This window comes from Marmota marmota, unplaced genomic scaffold (assembly GCF_001458135.2).
Source record: "Marmota marmota marmota unplaced genomic scaffold, marMar, whole genome shotgun sequence".
Lineage (NCBI taxonomy): Eukaryota > Metazoa > Chordata > Mammalia > Rodentia > Sciuridae > Marmota > Marmota marmota.
Genome location: NW_026000005.1, coordinates 35,544,284 through 35,557,938, shown reverse-complemented (window position 1 = coordinate 35,557,938; position 13,655 = coordinate 35,544,284). Strand labels below are relative to the sequence as shown.

General features: G+C 53.3%; 3 protein-coding genes across 4 annotated transcripts in view; 1 reads left to right on the top strand and 2 right to left on the bottom strand.

Moving 5' to 3' along the window:
- Nucleotides 1–1,269, bottom strand: part of Pnkd (PNKD metallo-beta-lactamase domain containing) — a 65,971-nt gene extending 64,702 nt beyond the window's left edge. The window contains exons 1-2 of the mRNA XM_048808990.1: nucleotides 1,125–1,269; nucleotides 214–382 (exon numbers count right to left, since the gene is read on the bottom strand). Of these exons, the coding sequence (XP_048664947.1) occupies nucleotides 214–382; nucleotides 1,125–1,191 (236 nt within the window). The 5' untranslated portion in view covers nucleotides 1,192–1,269. The remainder of the gene's footprint in view (nucleotides 1–213; nucleotides 383–1,124) is intronic.
- Nucleotides 1,270–1,556: 287 nt separating this feature from the next.
- LOC107138689 (angio associated migratory cell protein) lies at nucleotides 1,557–6,506 on the top strand. Its single transcript, XM_015481367.2, has 11 exons — nucleotides 1,557–1,759; nucleotides 2,220–2,375; nucleotides 3,097–3,216; nucleotides 3,750–3,889; nucleotides 4,140–4,284; nucleotides 4,460–4,543; nucleotides 4,641–4,756; nucleotides 4,897–5,000; nucleotides 5,139–5,229; nucleotides 5,434–5,588; nucleotides 6,028–6,506. Exons 1-11 carry the CDS (start codon nucleotides 1,639–1,641, stop codon nucleotides 6,101–6,103), a joined length of 1,308 nt encoding a protein of 435 aa, XP_015336853.1. The 5' UTR covers nucleotides 1,557–1,638; the 3' UTR covers nucleotides 6,104–6,506.
- On the bottom strand, nucleotides 6,256–10,295 carry Gpbar1 (G protein-coupled bile acid receptor 1). 2 transcript variants are annotated; one of them, XM_015481369.2, is made up of 2 exons: nucleotides 9,473–10,295; nucleotides 6,256–8,048 (listed from the first exon to the last, which is right to left on the bottom strand). In XM_015481369.2, the coding sequence occupies exon 2, from the start codon at nucleotides 7,889–7,891 to the stop codon at nucleotides 6,899–6,901; it is 993 nt and encodes a 330-aa protein (XP_015336855.1). In that variant the 5' UTR covers nucleotides 7,892–8,048; nucleotides 9,473–10,295; the 3' UTR covers nucleotides 6,256–6,898. The 2 variants fall into 2 exon arrangements, with proteins under 2 accessions (XP_015336855.1, XP_015336856.1); XM_015481370.2 differs by having other exon boundaries at nucleotides 6,256–7,936.
- Between the last annotated feature and the right edge of the window lie 3,360 nt (nucleotides 10,296–13,655).

Below are 13,655 nucleotides of genomic sequence, written 5' to 3'. Positions count from 1 at the left end.
CTAACGCCACAGAAAACCCACTGTCTCCACAATTCCACATACTTTCCCACCTCTCCTGACCCACTCCTCTGAGATTCCATTCTTGGAACCCAACAATTCTGTTCCTATAACCTTGGATTCAGCTCACCACTTGAAACTTAAAAGTTATTTCTGGGTCCTATCCTCCCCTGGATGCACTCCCCATGGGTGGGCAAAGAGGTAGTTAACACTCACCAGGCTAGTCCCACAGCTTTCATGGGGTTCTTGCCCCTCTTTCTGGGAATGTATTCCAGCTCAGGGGAGAGGGGCTCAGGCTCCTCCTTGCACTCTGGGGAGCTGTGGCTCTGCAGTGCTCTGGTTCTGTTCTGAGAAGCCTTGTTAGCAGTGGCTCCTGAGAGGATTCCTGTGGATGGAGGTAAGGAAGGTCAGCACAGGGATGAAGAGGGAGCTCCGGGAAGGTGGGTACAGGGTGGGAAGGGGCGGTTGAGATCTGAGTTTGGAGTAACAAGTGCTAGGGAGAATCCAAAAGGAAATGGGAAAACTGCAACTGAGGTGGGACCTTTGGAAGCCACTTTCACGTCACTGCGGGTTCATCACCCTGGTGCCAGGAGAGCGAGCTTCACTATTCTTCATTTCCGACGACAGGATGGGAAGGACTGCAAAGGGACTCACAGGATTCGTATGATGGAAATCCGGGGAAAGGTTTTAAAACTGAAGAATGTTAGCCCTGGAAGGAAGATAGTCTACTCCATCCCCTCATTTTAGAGAAGAGGAAACTGAAGCTCTGAGAGACAACTGCTTCACCCAAGGTCAAACTGCTAATTACCCAGGGTTAGAACCCAAGCCTTCAGAAGCCCAGGGCTCTTTCCTCTGCACTGCGGTGAGTGTGAAACACCTGGAGCGCGGGAGTCTAAAACATTCTTCGGGGGTCCTTCTTGCAGCCAGACCCCAGAGGTGTTGTGTAACCCGAAGGCAGGGGCATGGACTGAGTGACCTCTATAGAGCATCTTTTCACCCCAGACTCTAAGATCCTAAAGAGTGGTGTGGGCAGAATTGGCTGCCCCGACCGCCTGCTATAGCCGGGTGGGATGTGAAAGAAGAGAAATCTCCTGCAGTCTTGCCCTCCCCGGGGTCCCTCTCCTTACCCCGGAGGACGCGGGCATTTCTCGCCCCCCGGCCCTTCAGCGCCGTAGCAGCTACCACCGCCGCCATGTTCAGATCCCACCCCCCTCCACCGCGCTCTCCGCCGGGAATTGTAGTTTGCGTAAGGGGCCTCCCCCGCTCCTTCCGTCCTGCATACAGATCAGAAACTACATCTCCCAGAAGCCCGCAGAGCGGACTCCAGAGAACTACTCTTCCCAGGAGACCCCGGAGGCGCGCACGCTCGCTTGTTTCCCTCCTGTTGGGGGCGGAGTCAGGCCGGGCGGAGTTTGGGTTCTCCCCGCCACGCCTCAGCCCCTTTTCCAACTCTGCCTTGTGATTGGTGGTTCAACCAGTCAGCCCCCGTTGCTATTGGCCAGGCCGCCTTCGCTCTTCCTGCCCGGGAGTCGCCTACGCCTACTTCCTCCCGGGAGGAGGGGCTCGAGTTCCGCGTCGCCGCGGAGAGCTGACTCTGGGAGGCGTTTGGGCCCAGAGAAGTGGATCGGCCGCCTGCGCCGCATGGAGTCCGAATCAGAAAGCGGGGCCGCCGCTGACACCCCCCCGCTGGAGACCCTAAGCTTCCATGGTGATGAGGAGATTATCGAGGTGGTAGAACTGGATCCTGGCCCGCCGGACCCGGGTGAGAACTGCTTGTGCTCAGGCCATGGGACAGGAGGCGCTAACCCCTGGCCTCTGACCCTTGCTTCTCCCCGCTCCCCTCTTCACCCTACCGGTCATTCTTACCGACATTCCTCTCCCTGTCCCTTACCCTGCCCCCACACTTAGTTGTCAGGCCTGGCGGGGTGGGGGTTCCCTGACGCCTCCCCTAGCCCTTCCCCTCACACACCCCCTTCCCATCATGCCCTCGGTCCTCTCTTCCCACACGGTTGCCGGCCAACCCCGGGTCCTCAGACCTTGCCTCGTATGCTGCGCCTCACACGCCCCCTCCTCCTGCCCCTTAGCCCCCGCTACACCCCAGCGGTCTGACTTCACCCTACCCTGTGGCCACATGACCTACCCCAGCCTCGGCCTTCTCATGCTTATTCCCATCCCTCTTAACGCCTCCTGAGCCTCATTTTTTAACACTCTCCCCAAAACAGATGATCTGGCCCAAGAGATGGAAGATGTGGACTTTGAGGAGGAAGAAGAAGAGGAAGAGGGCAACGAGGAGGGCTGGGTCCTGGAACCCCAGGAAGGAGTGGTCAGCAGTATGGAGGGCCCCGATGATAGTGAGGTCACCTTTGCCTTGCACTCAGGTAGGCCTCTGAGGAGATCCTCTTTAAATTAGTCCAGGTGGGCATTTGAGCATTGCACATTTGCTGCCTACAGAGCGTTATGAAAGACAAGTTGGGAAAGCTGTTGGCCTTGTCCTGCAGGAGTTCACAGGTAGGGATCAGAGAGAAGAATGGCACTGGAGTCAATTGAGTCACCTGGGTTTAAATCCTACCTCTCCTTTTTACCAATTTGTCACCTTCAATAACTTCTCTGGCCTTAAGTTTTCTCTTAAAAAGTTAGCCTTTGGTGGAAGTTAATGAACGTAACCTGAATGGAAATTAGAGGTAATTTATGCTGAAAAATGTATCTTTTTGGGCACTTTTTATATAATCTGTTCAATAACAGCTCTTACTAAGAAGCTAATAACACGATGCTCTCTTCACTGTATTCATACCCAGCCTGGTGGCATCCCATGCTGAGAATTGTAAGCCCTGTACTGTCCACAGTTTCAGTGGGGGGTGGTGAGGGGAACAGAACAGTATGAATCTGCCCTGGAGAAAGACTTGGAGCTCAGCAGGTTGGGGAAGGATTTCTCTAACAACTTACTGCTTACAACTTAGAAGAATTTGAATGCACCTTTTTTTTTTCCAGGAGAGAAGACATATTGCTTTGGGTGAAAGAGGGTGGGCTTCCTAAAGGTTCTAAAGGACAGAACTCTAGGTGGGAGCCCCGTCCCCTCACCTGTGGTATCTTTTGGGACAGCATCCGTGTTTTGTGTGAGCCTGGATCCCAAGACTAACACCTTGGCAGTGACAGGGGGTGAAGATGACAAAGCCTTTGTCTGGAGGCTCAGTGATGGGGAGCTACTCTTTGAGTGTGCAGGTGAGGGGGCTGGAGTGGAGGCCTGGGGGAGGTCCTGTTCCTTTGGAGATCTTTTGGGGGTGATCTGCGGTAGTTGAGCATCTGAGAGCCATCTGTTGACCTTTGTTTTGTATCAGCTCTGGGCTGGGTCCCAGGAACACAAAGAAGAATCACAACATAGTCTGTTGTAGGCTTAGGGGCAGGAGATGCTAATTGGCAAACAGAGTTTAGGAAAGGCCTGAGAGGAAGTAACACTGGCATAGGAGTAAGAGGGAAAAGGATGTGGGGATTTCAGGCAGATGTGTAAAGGGAACAGAGGGGCAAGGCAAAGGAAGCTCAGGCTCCACTTGGTTGAGTAGGGGCCAGCGATATCTCTACTGGGGAGACCTGGAGGTGTTAGTTCCTAGAGCTGCAGTGTTTGGCCACTTGTTTTGGTGGAGACTGCCTGCTTTTTTCCCTAGTAGGTCTTTCAGGGGGCAAGGGAGCTGGGTCATGTGTCCCCAGCACTTAAGTACCCTAAATTTTCTTCTTTTTCTGCCCACTTTTCTTGGCAGGCCATAAAGACTCTGTGACTTGTGCTGGTTTTAGCCATGACTCTACCTTAGTGGCCACAGGGGACATGAGTGGTCTGTTGAAAGTGTGGCAGGTGGACACAAAGGAGGAGGTCTGGTCCTTCGAAGCAGGAGATCTGGAGGTAATTTCTTCAGAGTGGGATCCAACTTTGTGGAACCACAGGTTGGGACAAGAGATTTGGGGGCCTGTATTACCTCCAGTGGACAAGCCTGCTCTGAGCCAGTGTACCCAAAGTTATAGCAAATGTACCTGTTGACTTGAAAGTTCCTACTGACCCCAGAAGCAGGAAAACTTTCAGGGGGACTTAAGGGACAGGTTCCTTAGGTGGGGTGGTATAATGGGCCTCCCTGCTGATCCTTCTTTCTGCCTAGTGGATGGAGTGGCATCCTCGGGCACCTGTCCTACTGGCAGGCACAGCCGATGGCAACACCTGGATGTGGAAGGTCCCGAATGGTGACTGCAAGACCTTCCAGGGCCCCAACTGCCCAGCCACCTGTGGTCGTGTCCTCCCTGACGGTGAGAGTACTGTCTTGCGTGTTCTCCTGGGTGTAGAGGGGGATCCCAGGTTATGCCCTTCCCTGAGCTCCCTCTGGGCCCCAGCTCTGCCCTTTCTCCTCTCCTCCTCCACCCCCTTGCTTAGTGTGTGAATGTGCCCTCTATTCTCTTTTCATTGGTGCGTCTGATCCTTTAGGAAAGAGAGCTGTGGTAGGCTATGAAGATGGCACCATTAGGATTTGGGACCTGAAACAGGGAAACCCCATCCATGTATTAAAAGGTACCAGAGGTGGGGGAAGTGTTAAACTGGGCCTTCATGGGAGAAGGCTGAGAATCAGGGCAGGACTGAGCCTATCTTGTCCCCTGCTTCTTCCTAGGGACTGAGGGTCACCAGGGCCCTTTGACCTGTGTTGCTGCCAACCAGGATGGCAGCCTGATCCTGACTGGCTCTGTGGACTGCCAGGCCAAACTGGTCAGTGCCACCACCGGCAAGGTGAGCGGACCTGGAGCCTGGCTGGGGGGCCTCTTGTTTTCCCAAGTCTTCTGCCTTTCCTTTCTTGTTCCTCACTCTGCTGCTGTCTGTTGGGGACTGAGGGTCCTGGACCTCCTCTGATCATCTCCTCTGGCTGATAGGTGGTGGGTGTTTTCAGACCTGAGACTGTGGCCTCCCAGCCCAACCTGGGAGAAGGGGAGGAGAGCGAATCCAATTCGGTGGAGTCCTTGGGCTTCTGCAGTGTGTGAGTGTGAGCCTGAGCCTTGGCCTGGAGATGAGAGGGACTGGGGGAGAGGCCTGTGGGGGTCTGGGCAGGGGGACCAGGGAGGAGAGTGGGTATGAGTCCAGGGTCTCACAAGCTTCCTGGTGCTCCACTGCCCAGGATGCCGCTGGCAGCTGTTGGTTACCTGGATGGAACCTTGGCCATCTATGACCTGTCTACCCAGACCCTCAGGCACCAGTGTCAGCACCAGGTAAGGTAGTTGGAGCTGGGTTGCTGGTGGGCTGTGGTCATGGTCACAGAGAAGCCCTGGCCTCTGGGAGCGTCCACCCCAAACCTGGCTCCTACCCTCTCCTTCCCTGTGAACCTCCCTCACTGAGAGTTGGGAACAGATGTCTTTCTTCTCCCATCCCCGGTATCTGACACATCTGCCACCTTGCTCTGTGTCCTGGGGCAGTCGGGCATCGTGCAGCTGCTATGGGAGGCAGGCACAGCTGTGGTGTACACCTGCAGCCTGGATGGTGTCGTGCGCCTCTGGGATGCCCGGACAGGCCGCCTGCTGACCGACTACCGGGGCCACACGGCTGAGATCCTGGACTTTGCCCTCAGCAAGTACGTGAAGTGGGAAAGGGCTGGGACCACTGTATTTGGAAAGTGGCACTAGTATGGGGTCTTGGGGTATGGAAGGGATTTCCAAGAGGAGGGCATTGAGACCCAAGGCCTGGTTGCAGCCTGTGAGACAGCAGTACTGGGAAGCCTAAGGGTTTCCAGCCCTGGGAGTCATCTTTTAACAAGTCTTAGGCCAGTGGTTGGCAGTGATCTGCCCGGGTATCGCCTCTTGGTCATGAGTGGAGAGGCCGAGACTGATGCTCCATCCCACTCAGCTCTGTGCTCCCATGCCAGGGGGACTGCCTCTCCTGTCCGCTCTGCTATTTGCATGGAGGGTTGATGGTCAGCGTGGCACTAGTTATTAGGGACCCAGAATCAGAGTGTGCTGCTGGAGCCTGACCCAGGGCCTTAGTCCCTTCAACCCTGTGCTTTCTGTTCACAGAGATGCCTCCCTGGTGGTGACCACGTCAGGAGATCACAAAGCGAAAGTATTTTGTGTCCAGAGACCTGACCGTTAATGGCTGTGGCCTCTGACTTGGTGTCTGGTGTTGAGGGGGATGAAGGGAGACCCCCCCTTTGCCCTGTGAGGCGCAGGGTACAGAGGGAAAAGGAGGGGGGGCTCAATTGCTTCCCAACCCCTTTAACTGACCTGCCTCCCTCTGTCCTTTTCTTCTCCTTGAGACCCCGCCCTCGGGCCCCCTCCCTTCTCCTCACCCAGACCTAGGGGCCCTTCAGCGGGAGGGACAGGCCTCTTTCTCTTTCACTTTCATTTGCTGGTGTGAGCCATGGGTGTGTATTTGTATGTGGGGAGTAGGTCTTTGAGGTTCCCGTTCTTTCCCTTCCCAAGTCTTTGGGGGTGGAAAGGAGGAAGAGATACTAGTTAACAGATTTTAAAAATGTAAATAAAATATACTTCCCAGAGGCAGTGTCTGTGAAGGTTTTGTGGTGGCTGGATACAAGGAGGAACTGGCGAAGGCCATGTCAGTGGGAAGCTCTCCCAAACTGCTGGATGTTGAGAGTGCCAGCCCAGCCTCTCCGGGGCCGTGGTTTGTTCACACTGACAATTACGTGCTTGTCTGGAGTGGAGTCTCCCTGGCACACATCTGTCTTGAGGTTCTTTCTGTGACTGTTCCACCAGCCACTCTCTTGAGGTAAGGAGTGAGATCACTATAAGTGGCCAGAGGAGCTTTATTCCCTCAGGGTGGGGATCCAACAGGGGAATGATTTCTGTTCCAGAGAAGAGGGGACATATGGAAAGGGATTTGATGGCTGAGATGGACAGATGCTTCTAGGAGACAGCTGCGGCCCTTCCCCTAGTTCAACTCCAAGTCAATGATGCTTTGGCTGCTGGTGTGGTAGGCCATGCTGGGACCAGGACTATCCCTGGAGGTTCTTCCCCACAGCACCCGTAGCCACCTTTGCGTGGCTGCCCTCCAGGGGGCTGTGTAGCGCTGATCACCCAGACCCATGGCCACAGGCACAGCTGCTGCACTGGCACTGCCCAGTGAGAGGAGGGATAACAGAGTTCCAGGCCCCAGTGGTGGGCGCTGCTCATAGGCCAGGACCGACAGGAGCAAGGTGGCCACATAGGGTCCCCAGCATAGCCCAAATAGCAGTGTGGCTCCAGCTTGTGCCTTGGCCTGCCTCCAGGTGAGGGTGCGGGCCAGGGCAGAGGGTGCATCGCGACACACTGCCCGTTCCAGCCGGCGGATGTCCTGTAGCTGGCGGTGGGCAGTGACCAATACTCGGGCAGAGAGAAGGGCAGCAGCCCCCACAGCAGGCAGCAGGAGCCCAAAGATTTCAATGTAGAGGTAGGGAGCTGGGAACACAGCCTGGGAGCTACAGTTGGCGTTGGGGCTCCAGTGGTTCCACCCCAGAGCCGGCAGACTGGCAAAGAGCAGGGGACCAGTCCATGTGAGGAGCAGGGCCAGCCGAGTGCTCCCTTGGGGCTGGAGTGGCCGCAGCACTGCCCTGTAGCGCTCTCCATGTACCAGCAGCAGATTGGCCAGCAGAGAGAGGAAGGAGAAGTTGGGAGCCAAGTAGAGGAGGAGGCAGGACCAATAACCCCTGCGGCTTTGGTTCCACAGCACTGGCAGCGTGGGCAGTGCCAGCCCTGTGAGCATCCCAGCCAGCAGCAGGCTCAGGAAGAAGCAGCCAGCAGGGGGGCTGCGCAGGCGGTGGTCTCGAGCGATGCCCAGTGCCAGAAGAAGGTTGGCGGCCACAATGAGGCTTGCCAGGGTCAGGGAGAGCCCCATAGCCACCATGGGGATGGGGATGGCCACCTCCCCAGTGCTGTTGGGTGTCATCTTGGGCCTTGGAATGGGGGAGGTCTGGAGCAGCAACCGGCATGCCTGGATGGAGGAGGGGGGTGGCCAGAGTTAGCCTGGGGCTTCAGGTCACTGTCCATCTGGTGGGGACTGCACAGTAATCCAGAGGCTGCAGACCCAGACTGTGGGCCATATCCTGTGTGCCGATACACATTTTTTGGAATTAGTTGCCAATTTTTAAAATTATATACAAGAATTCATATTTTTGGTTTCTCTGCAAAAGCGAGGTATGGTGACACATTTCCTATATGGTAGCAGGGCAGTGGCTGCCTTTCAGGCAGTTGACCAGTCTCCAACAGGCAGCATTGCCCATTTCGGTCATCTGCCTGGGCTCTGGGCAGCTGTGTTTATGCTTATTTAGATTGAAAAGCAGACCCATCCAAATAATTTTGTCCAGCCTCTGCCCCACCCAATGAGGCTCTGAGCCCAAAGAAATGACAGGGTCTGGCTGGTGTGGAGTGGTCTCTTGCTCCCCAGGCCTGGGGCACAGTGGGGTGCCCTGTCCTTGCACCTCCACCCCCTGCACCTTTGCAGTCTGGTACAGCTCAGTGAGCAGCCTCCGGGTAGGACTTCCAGTCCATAAACTCGTCCACTGCATGATAGCAACAGGCTCTTCCGGGGAACTGGAGGAAAGGGTGGGGGAGGGGATGCATGCTTGGCTTTGAGCGTGGAGATGCCAGCAAGCAGAGAGAGGACCCCCATGCTTCCAGATGCTAAAGCGGGACGAGGATAGGGAGGAGGGGCTGGTGGGCAGGGCCTGGCCTCTCTGTCCTTCCCTTAACTTTCTATCCAGGTTTCAGCCCCATGGCCACATGCTGGGGCCAGAGGGAGGGGTCCTGGGTCCTGTGGGAGCTCCTGCTTCTGTCAACAGGGAAGCAGCTGCTGTTGCTAGGATCAAAGTCAATAAGGAAGGGATTCCTCCCTTCCTTCCCTCCATCCTGGGTCAGAATTGGCCTCAAGGCCACCCTGAGCAGAGTGTTGCCTTGCCTTCCCTTCCCACCTTAACCCCTAGGCAAGTGCCCTTTTCCCTCCCCTTACCTCCAGTTACCATTTGTTTTTTTGGTAGATGTTCACAATATCTTTATTTTGTTTATGTGGTGCTGAGGATTGAACCCAGTACCTTACACCTTTGGCAAGGGCATTACCCCGTCCTCCCCAGACACTCCTGTTTCCTCTTACTGAATCTCCTCCCAGTGCCTCCCACCCAGACATCCTTCCCTTTTCAGCGATTCCCCCAGTTTCTGTTCTCCTTCCTCCTTACACCATCAACATTATTAAACCCCATAAGACTTGGTCTGAACTGGAGTTCCTAGCACTATTCTGAGCGAGTCCCCCACCTACACCAAAGCTATATTTTATGATCCTACATCAGCTAGTACAGCTATATTTTATGATCCTTGAAGCAGCAAGAAAGGCAAGGATCAGCCCCCCAGGAGTAATGTCGCAGGGGGGTACACACTGGGCCACCACATACCCTGGAGGGTCTGTGGCCTGGGCCAGTGCAGTGGCCTTTTCAGGATCTGGGCCTGGGAGACTGGCGGGAGGGGCGTAGGTACTCACATGGTGGCTGTGGACAGGTGTTGCTCACCAGCCTGGGCTTTCCTGAGTGTCAGGGAGTCACAGCAGCTAGCCTTTCAGGGCTTGGGACCAAGTCTGGTGCCTGGCCGGCGAGTGCATGGTGCATCCACTCTGGGGCAGTAGAGCCCCAGCTCCCTGTCCAGGCTCTACACTGCCCGGGTTCCCAGAGCTGTGGCTGGCGGGCCCAGCCCTGGCCCCGCCTCTGGGGGGTGGAACCTGGCACATTCTGAGCTGGAGCCACCGAGAGGCCTCCCTCTTGGCTCCTTGTCTCCCTTCCTTATCCTCCAGTACCAGTGACCCTCTCCCTGGCTACAGGCCACATGGTGCCACCTAGATGGTGGTCTCCCTAGCTGGGAGCCTTGCCTGTCACTGCCTCACTCATCTGAAAAATGCATTTCAGTTAATGAATGGTAATGACTGCCTACCCCTACCCACCTCCTACATCAGCTAGTACAGCTATATTTTATGATCCTTAAATCTGAGGCAGCCAGCCAGGCAAGTGCACAGCCAGCTCCCATATTCCTGCCAGCACACCCAAGGGTAGTGTATGTGTGTGTGAGAGAGATGGTGGCAGTGGTTGGGATCTTCAGTCCCCCATCCCATCAACTGAAGGGCCTTTTAGTTTATAAGACCACCTTTTGGGGTTACTGTGGGGAATATCATGGGCCAAGAGGCAACCGGAGATACCCGAGTGCTTGATGCTAAAGGGAGAGATGAGGGAGGTGTCATCTCAACAAATGACTGTTATCCTTCCTCCACCATGATGATCTTTAAGAGGTGTGAGCCCCCAGGGCATGGTGGCACACACTTGTAATGCCAGACACTTCATGGCTGACATAGGATCACAAGTTTGAGGCCAACCTGGGCAACTTAGGGAGACCCTGTATGAAAACAGAAAATAAAAAGGGCTGGGGATGTAGGTCAGGGGTAGAGGAATGAGACTGGGCTGGAATGAGAGTTGGCTGCGATTCTACTTTTTTCCAGCTTGGGCCAAAACTTTGGTGGATTGCTAAAGTTCTCTTGCCTTGGTTTCCTTATCTGAAAAATGGAACTCCTAATTATACACACCCCTTACAGGACTAAGATCATGTGAAACAGACCAGCAGTTGGTAGACAGCACCCAATGAAGGACAGTCATTAACATTATTAGGCCTTCTGCCCTTTTCTGCACCTGTACCCTTTAGGACTCTGCTGAGAAAGGCAGATAGGGGACCTATGAAAAGCAAGGGAATGACACTTTGCTGCACAGAGAAACTGAGGAAACTCGGTGAGAGGGAAGGCAGAAAAGCCAAGAGGTATGGTGCCTAATTTCCACCTTGTATCAAGTGTGGTTTTGGGGTGAGGGAGGAGAGGGGCCCAGCCACACTCCCTTAAAACTGGAACAGGAAGGAAAAAGCTGCAACCACAGCAAGAAGGCTCTTGGCGAGACCTGAGGAACAATCTGAGGAGCACAGCAGAGAGCAAGGGGACTTTCATGCTCTTGGAGACTGGCTCTGCTTGCCATTCAGGGTCTTGCAAGGTGGGACTTCTATTGGGACATAATAGGAAGAGAACAGCCAGCTTCAAACCCATTCTCCACAAGGTCCTCAGATCCATGCTATCTGGCAGGGCTGGGCAGAGATCCTGGGCCCTGGAGAGTTCAGCCTAGGATCTGGACAGAAATGGGTGCAGGGCCCCTTGGATTTGGGGCTGCCAAGAATAAACAGACTGCCTTCTGTTCCCAGCCCTGGCCTCCTCCCCACAGGATCCAGGATGTCTGTGTTTCTTCTTCACTGCTCTGACTAAACACTGTGTGTGGCATGACATGTGAGGGGTACAACTCAGGCGGGTGGGAGCCTGTGTTCTGTCCCCCACTCAGCCTGCTCCTTCCTTATCAGATCCTCTGGTTCTTCTCTGTTCCCGTCAAGCCTTGGGACTGACTCATGCTCAGGCTTCTCCTGTTTGCCCAGAAGGCTCTGGTGCAAGTTTCCAGATGCTCCATCTGGCTGGTTGTGCCTGGACCTGCTCTCCTGACATACAGCATGCATGTGTCAGGGTGACTGACTCTGGCCCAGAAGCCTTCTGGGCCTTCTCTGTCCACTACCATCTCTTTTAGGTATTTGAATTCCTCTGCTGACCCACAATGTCTGGGAATCAGTGGGTGCAGTACATGAGGCCTCGTGGACCCTGGGTGACCTCCAGCTGCTGCTTCAACATTTCCTACTTCCCTGTGGTAAGAGTGGATGAGCTCTACCCAGAGACTGGCCAGGATCTAGGAAGCTGTTGATCAGCTGTTTGGGCAGAAATCCTGTCCTTTTTGTTAGGTCTAAATGGCAAGATGGGACTGGGCTGTGACTCAGTGGTAGACACTAGCCTAGCCTGTGGGAAGCCATGGGTTTGATCCCCAGTATGGCCAAACAAACCTGGTCAGATTCTTCAGATCTGGGACAGCTGTCTGGATAGATACCCTAGAAGTCACAGGAAGTCTAGTGTGCAGCAATCCCCAGAAGAGGGTGGCATTGGTTGGCCCACAGCAGACCCAGCTGCAGCTGTTGGATCAAGGGTACAATGGGATGGGCCATCTGAATGGCAACTGCCCTGTATCAGCTGCCACAGGAGTTTGTTGCAATGGTCAGGGTTTTTTCCTTTCCTGCTCAGGTTCCACTTCATCCAAGTACAGAGATTCCCACTGTCCTGGCTGGCTCAACTCCCACCCAACTCCACAATAAGGGCCATGCAAGCAGGCACAAGTACAACTATCATAGAGGGAGGCCTGGAAAAACCCCAGGACTTGAATAAGGTTTGTCTTATATTGGACTTTGACTCTCCAATAATCCTGCTACTTCTGATCCCTTTGAATATATAAAGGAAACTAAAATTAAGTTGCATTTAAGTTATAATTACAGGGCAGGAGGTGTAGCCTAGTAGGAATGTGCTTGTTTACAATGCATGAGGTCTTGGGATTGATGATGCCTGGCAGTGCCAAAATCCCAAACCAAAACACTCACAGATATTATAGATTCCCATAATGTGACAAACATTTATCTTTTTTTTTAAGCAGTCTGTGGAGTAGATGGCATTACATCCAACTAATGACACAACTAGAGTTCAGATTAAGAAATTTGTTGTCACAGAACTCTTCAGAGGTGGAACTTGGATTTGAATTAGTTTCTTCAAAACCCTGTTTCATATCTGTGCAGCTCAAATCCAAAGACATGTAAAACTCCCAGGTGTGGGCCCTCAGGGCAGGTGATCCAGTTAATAATAATCCTAACCACATCACATTCCTCAGTGTGCTTGGTCCCCATCATGAAATGTTCCCCTCCCATAGTCCTATGGGCCTTCAGTGAAGTCATGGTGGGTCTCTTTGCCCACAGAGGAGCAAGAATCTTGAGACTACTTCCACACCAAGGTCAAAGATGTCTTGGAAATAGGTAAAGAGAAAGGGATAGACCCGGGAGGGGGTTTGCACCAGCTCGGGTTTTTATGCTGACAAAGCATCTTGGACTTAGATATTTTTTAGGATTTACTACTGTAAAGAATGTTTAATGCTTTTTATTCTCCTAACTTTATATTTTCTAAATAACCTGGTTTTGCCACCTGTAGTACTTCAGAACAATCTGATTCTATTAGCAAGAAAACATAGTGAATTCCAACTTACCAGGGAGTGATGCTGAAGCCAGTGAGAACACAACTGGGGCTAGTCAAAATCAGCCTTGAAACCCCCTTAAATAGAGATTGGGGACCAATACTTCTCCCAGTATATTTATTTATATTTAGCCTCATTTTCCACCTGCCAGAAGCAGGTGGCCAGGAAACCTGGAGCTCCTTGGAAACCATGTAAATGAAGTAAAAAACAACCTGCAATCTGGGACTCTAACTACTTGACTGTGACTCAGTAAAAAGATATCCCTCCACTCCCATCCAGGTGGAAGTGCAACAAAAACATGGCTCCAAATCAATACTGAATGGATGTGGCACCCTAACTGAGACGTCTATACTATTCCATATATATATATTTTGGTGCTGTGGGTTGAACCCAAGGGCCTCATGCATGCCAAGGAAGTGCTCTACCACTAAAGCCATATCCCTATGCTATTCCATTTTTTAAAAATGCTGGTGTCAAAGTACACATGTGAGAAAAATGCACAGAAATACACAACACAGACACAAACAAGTATATTTA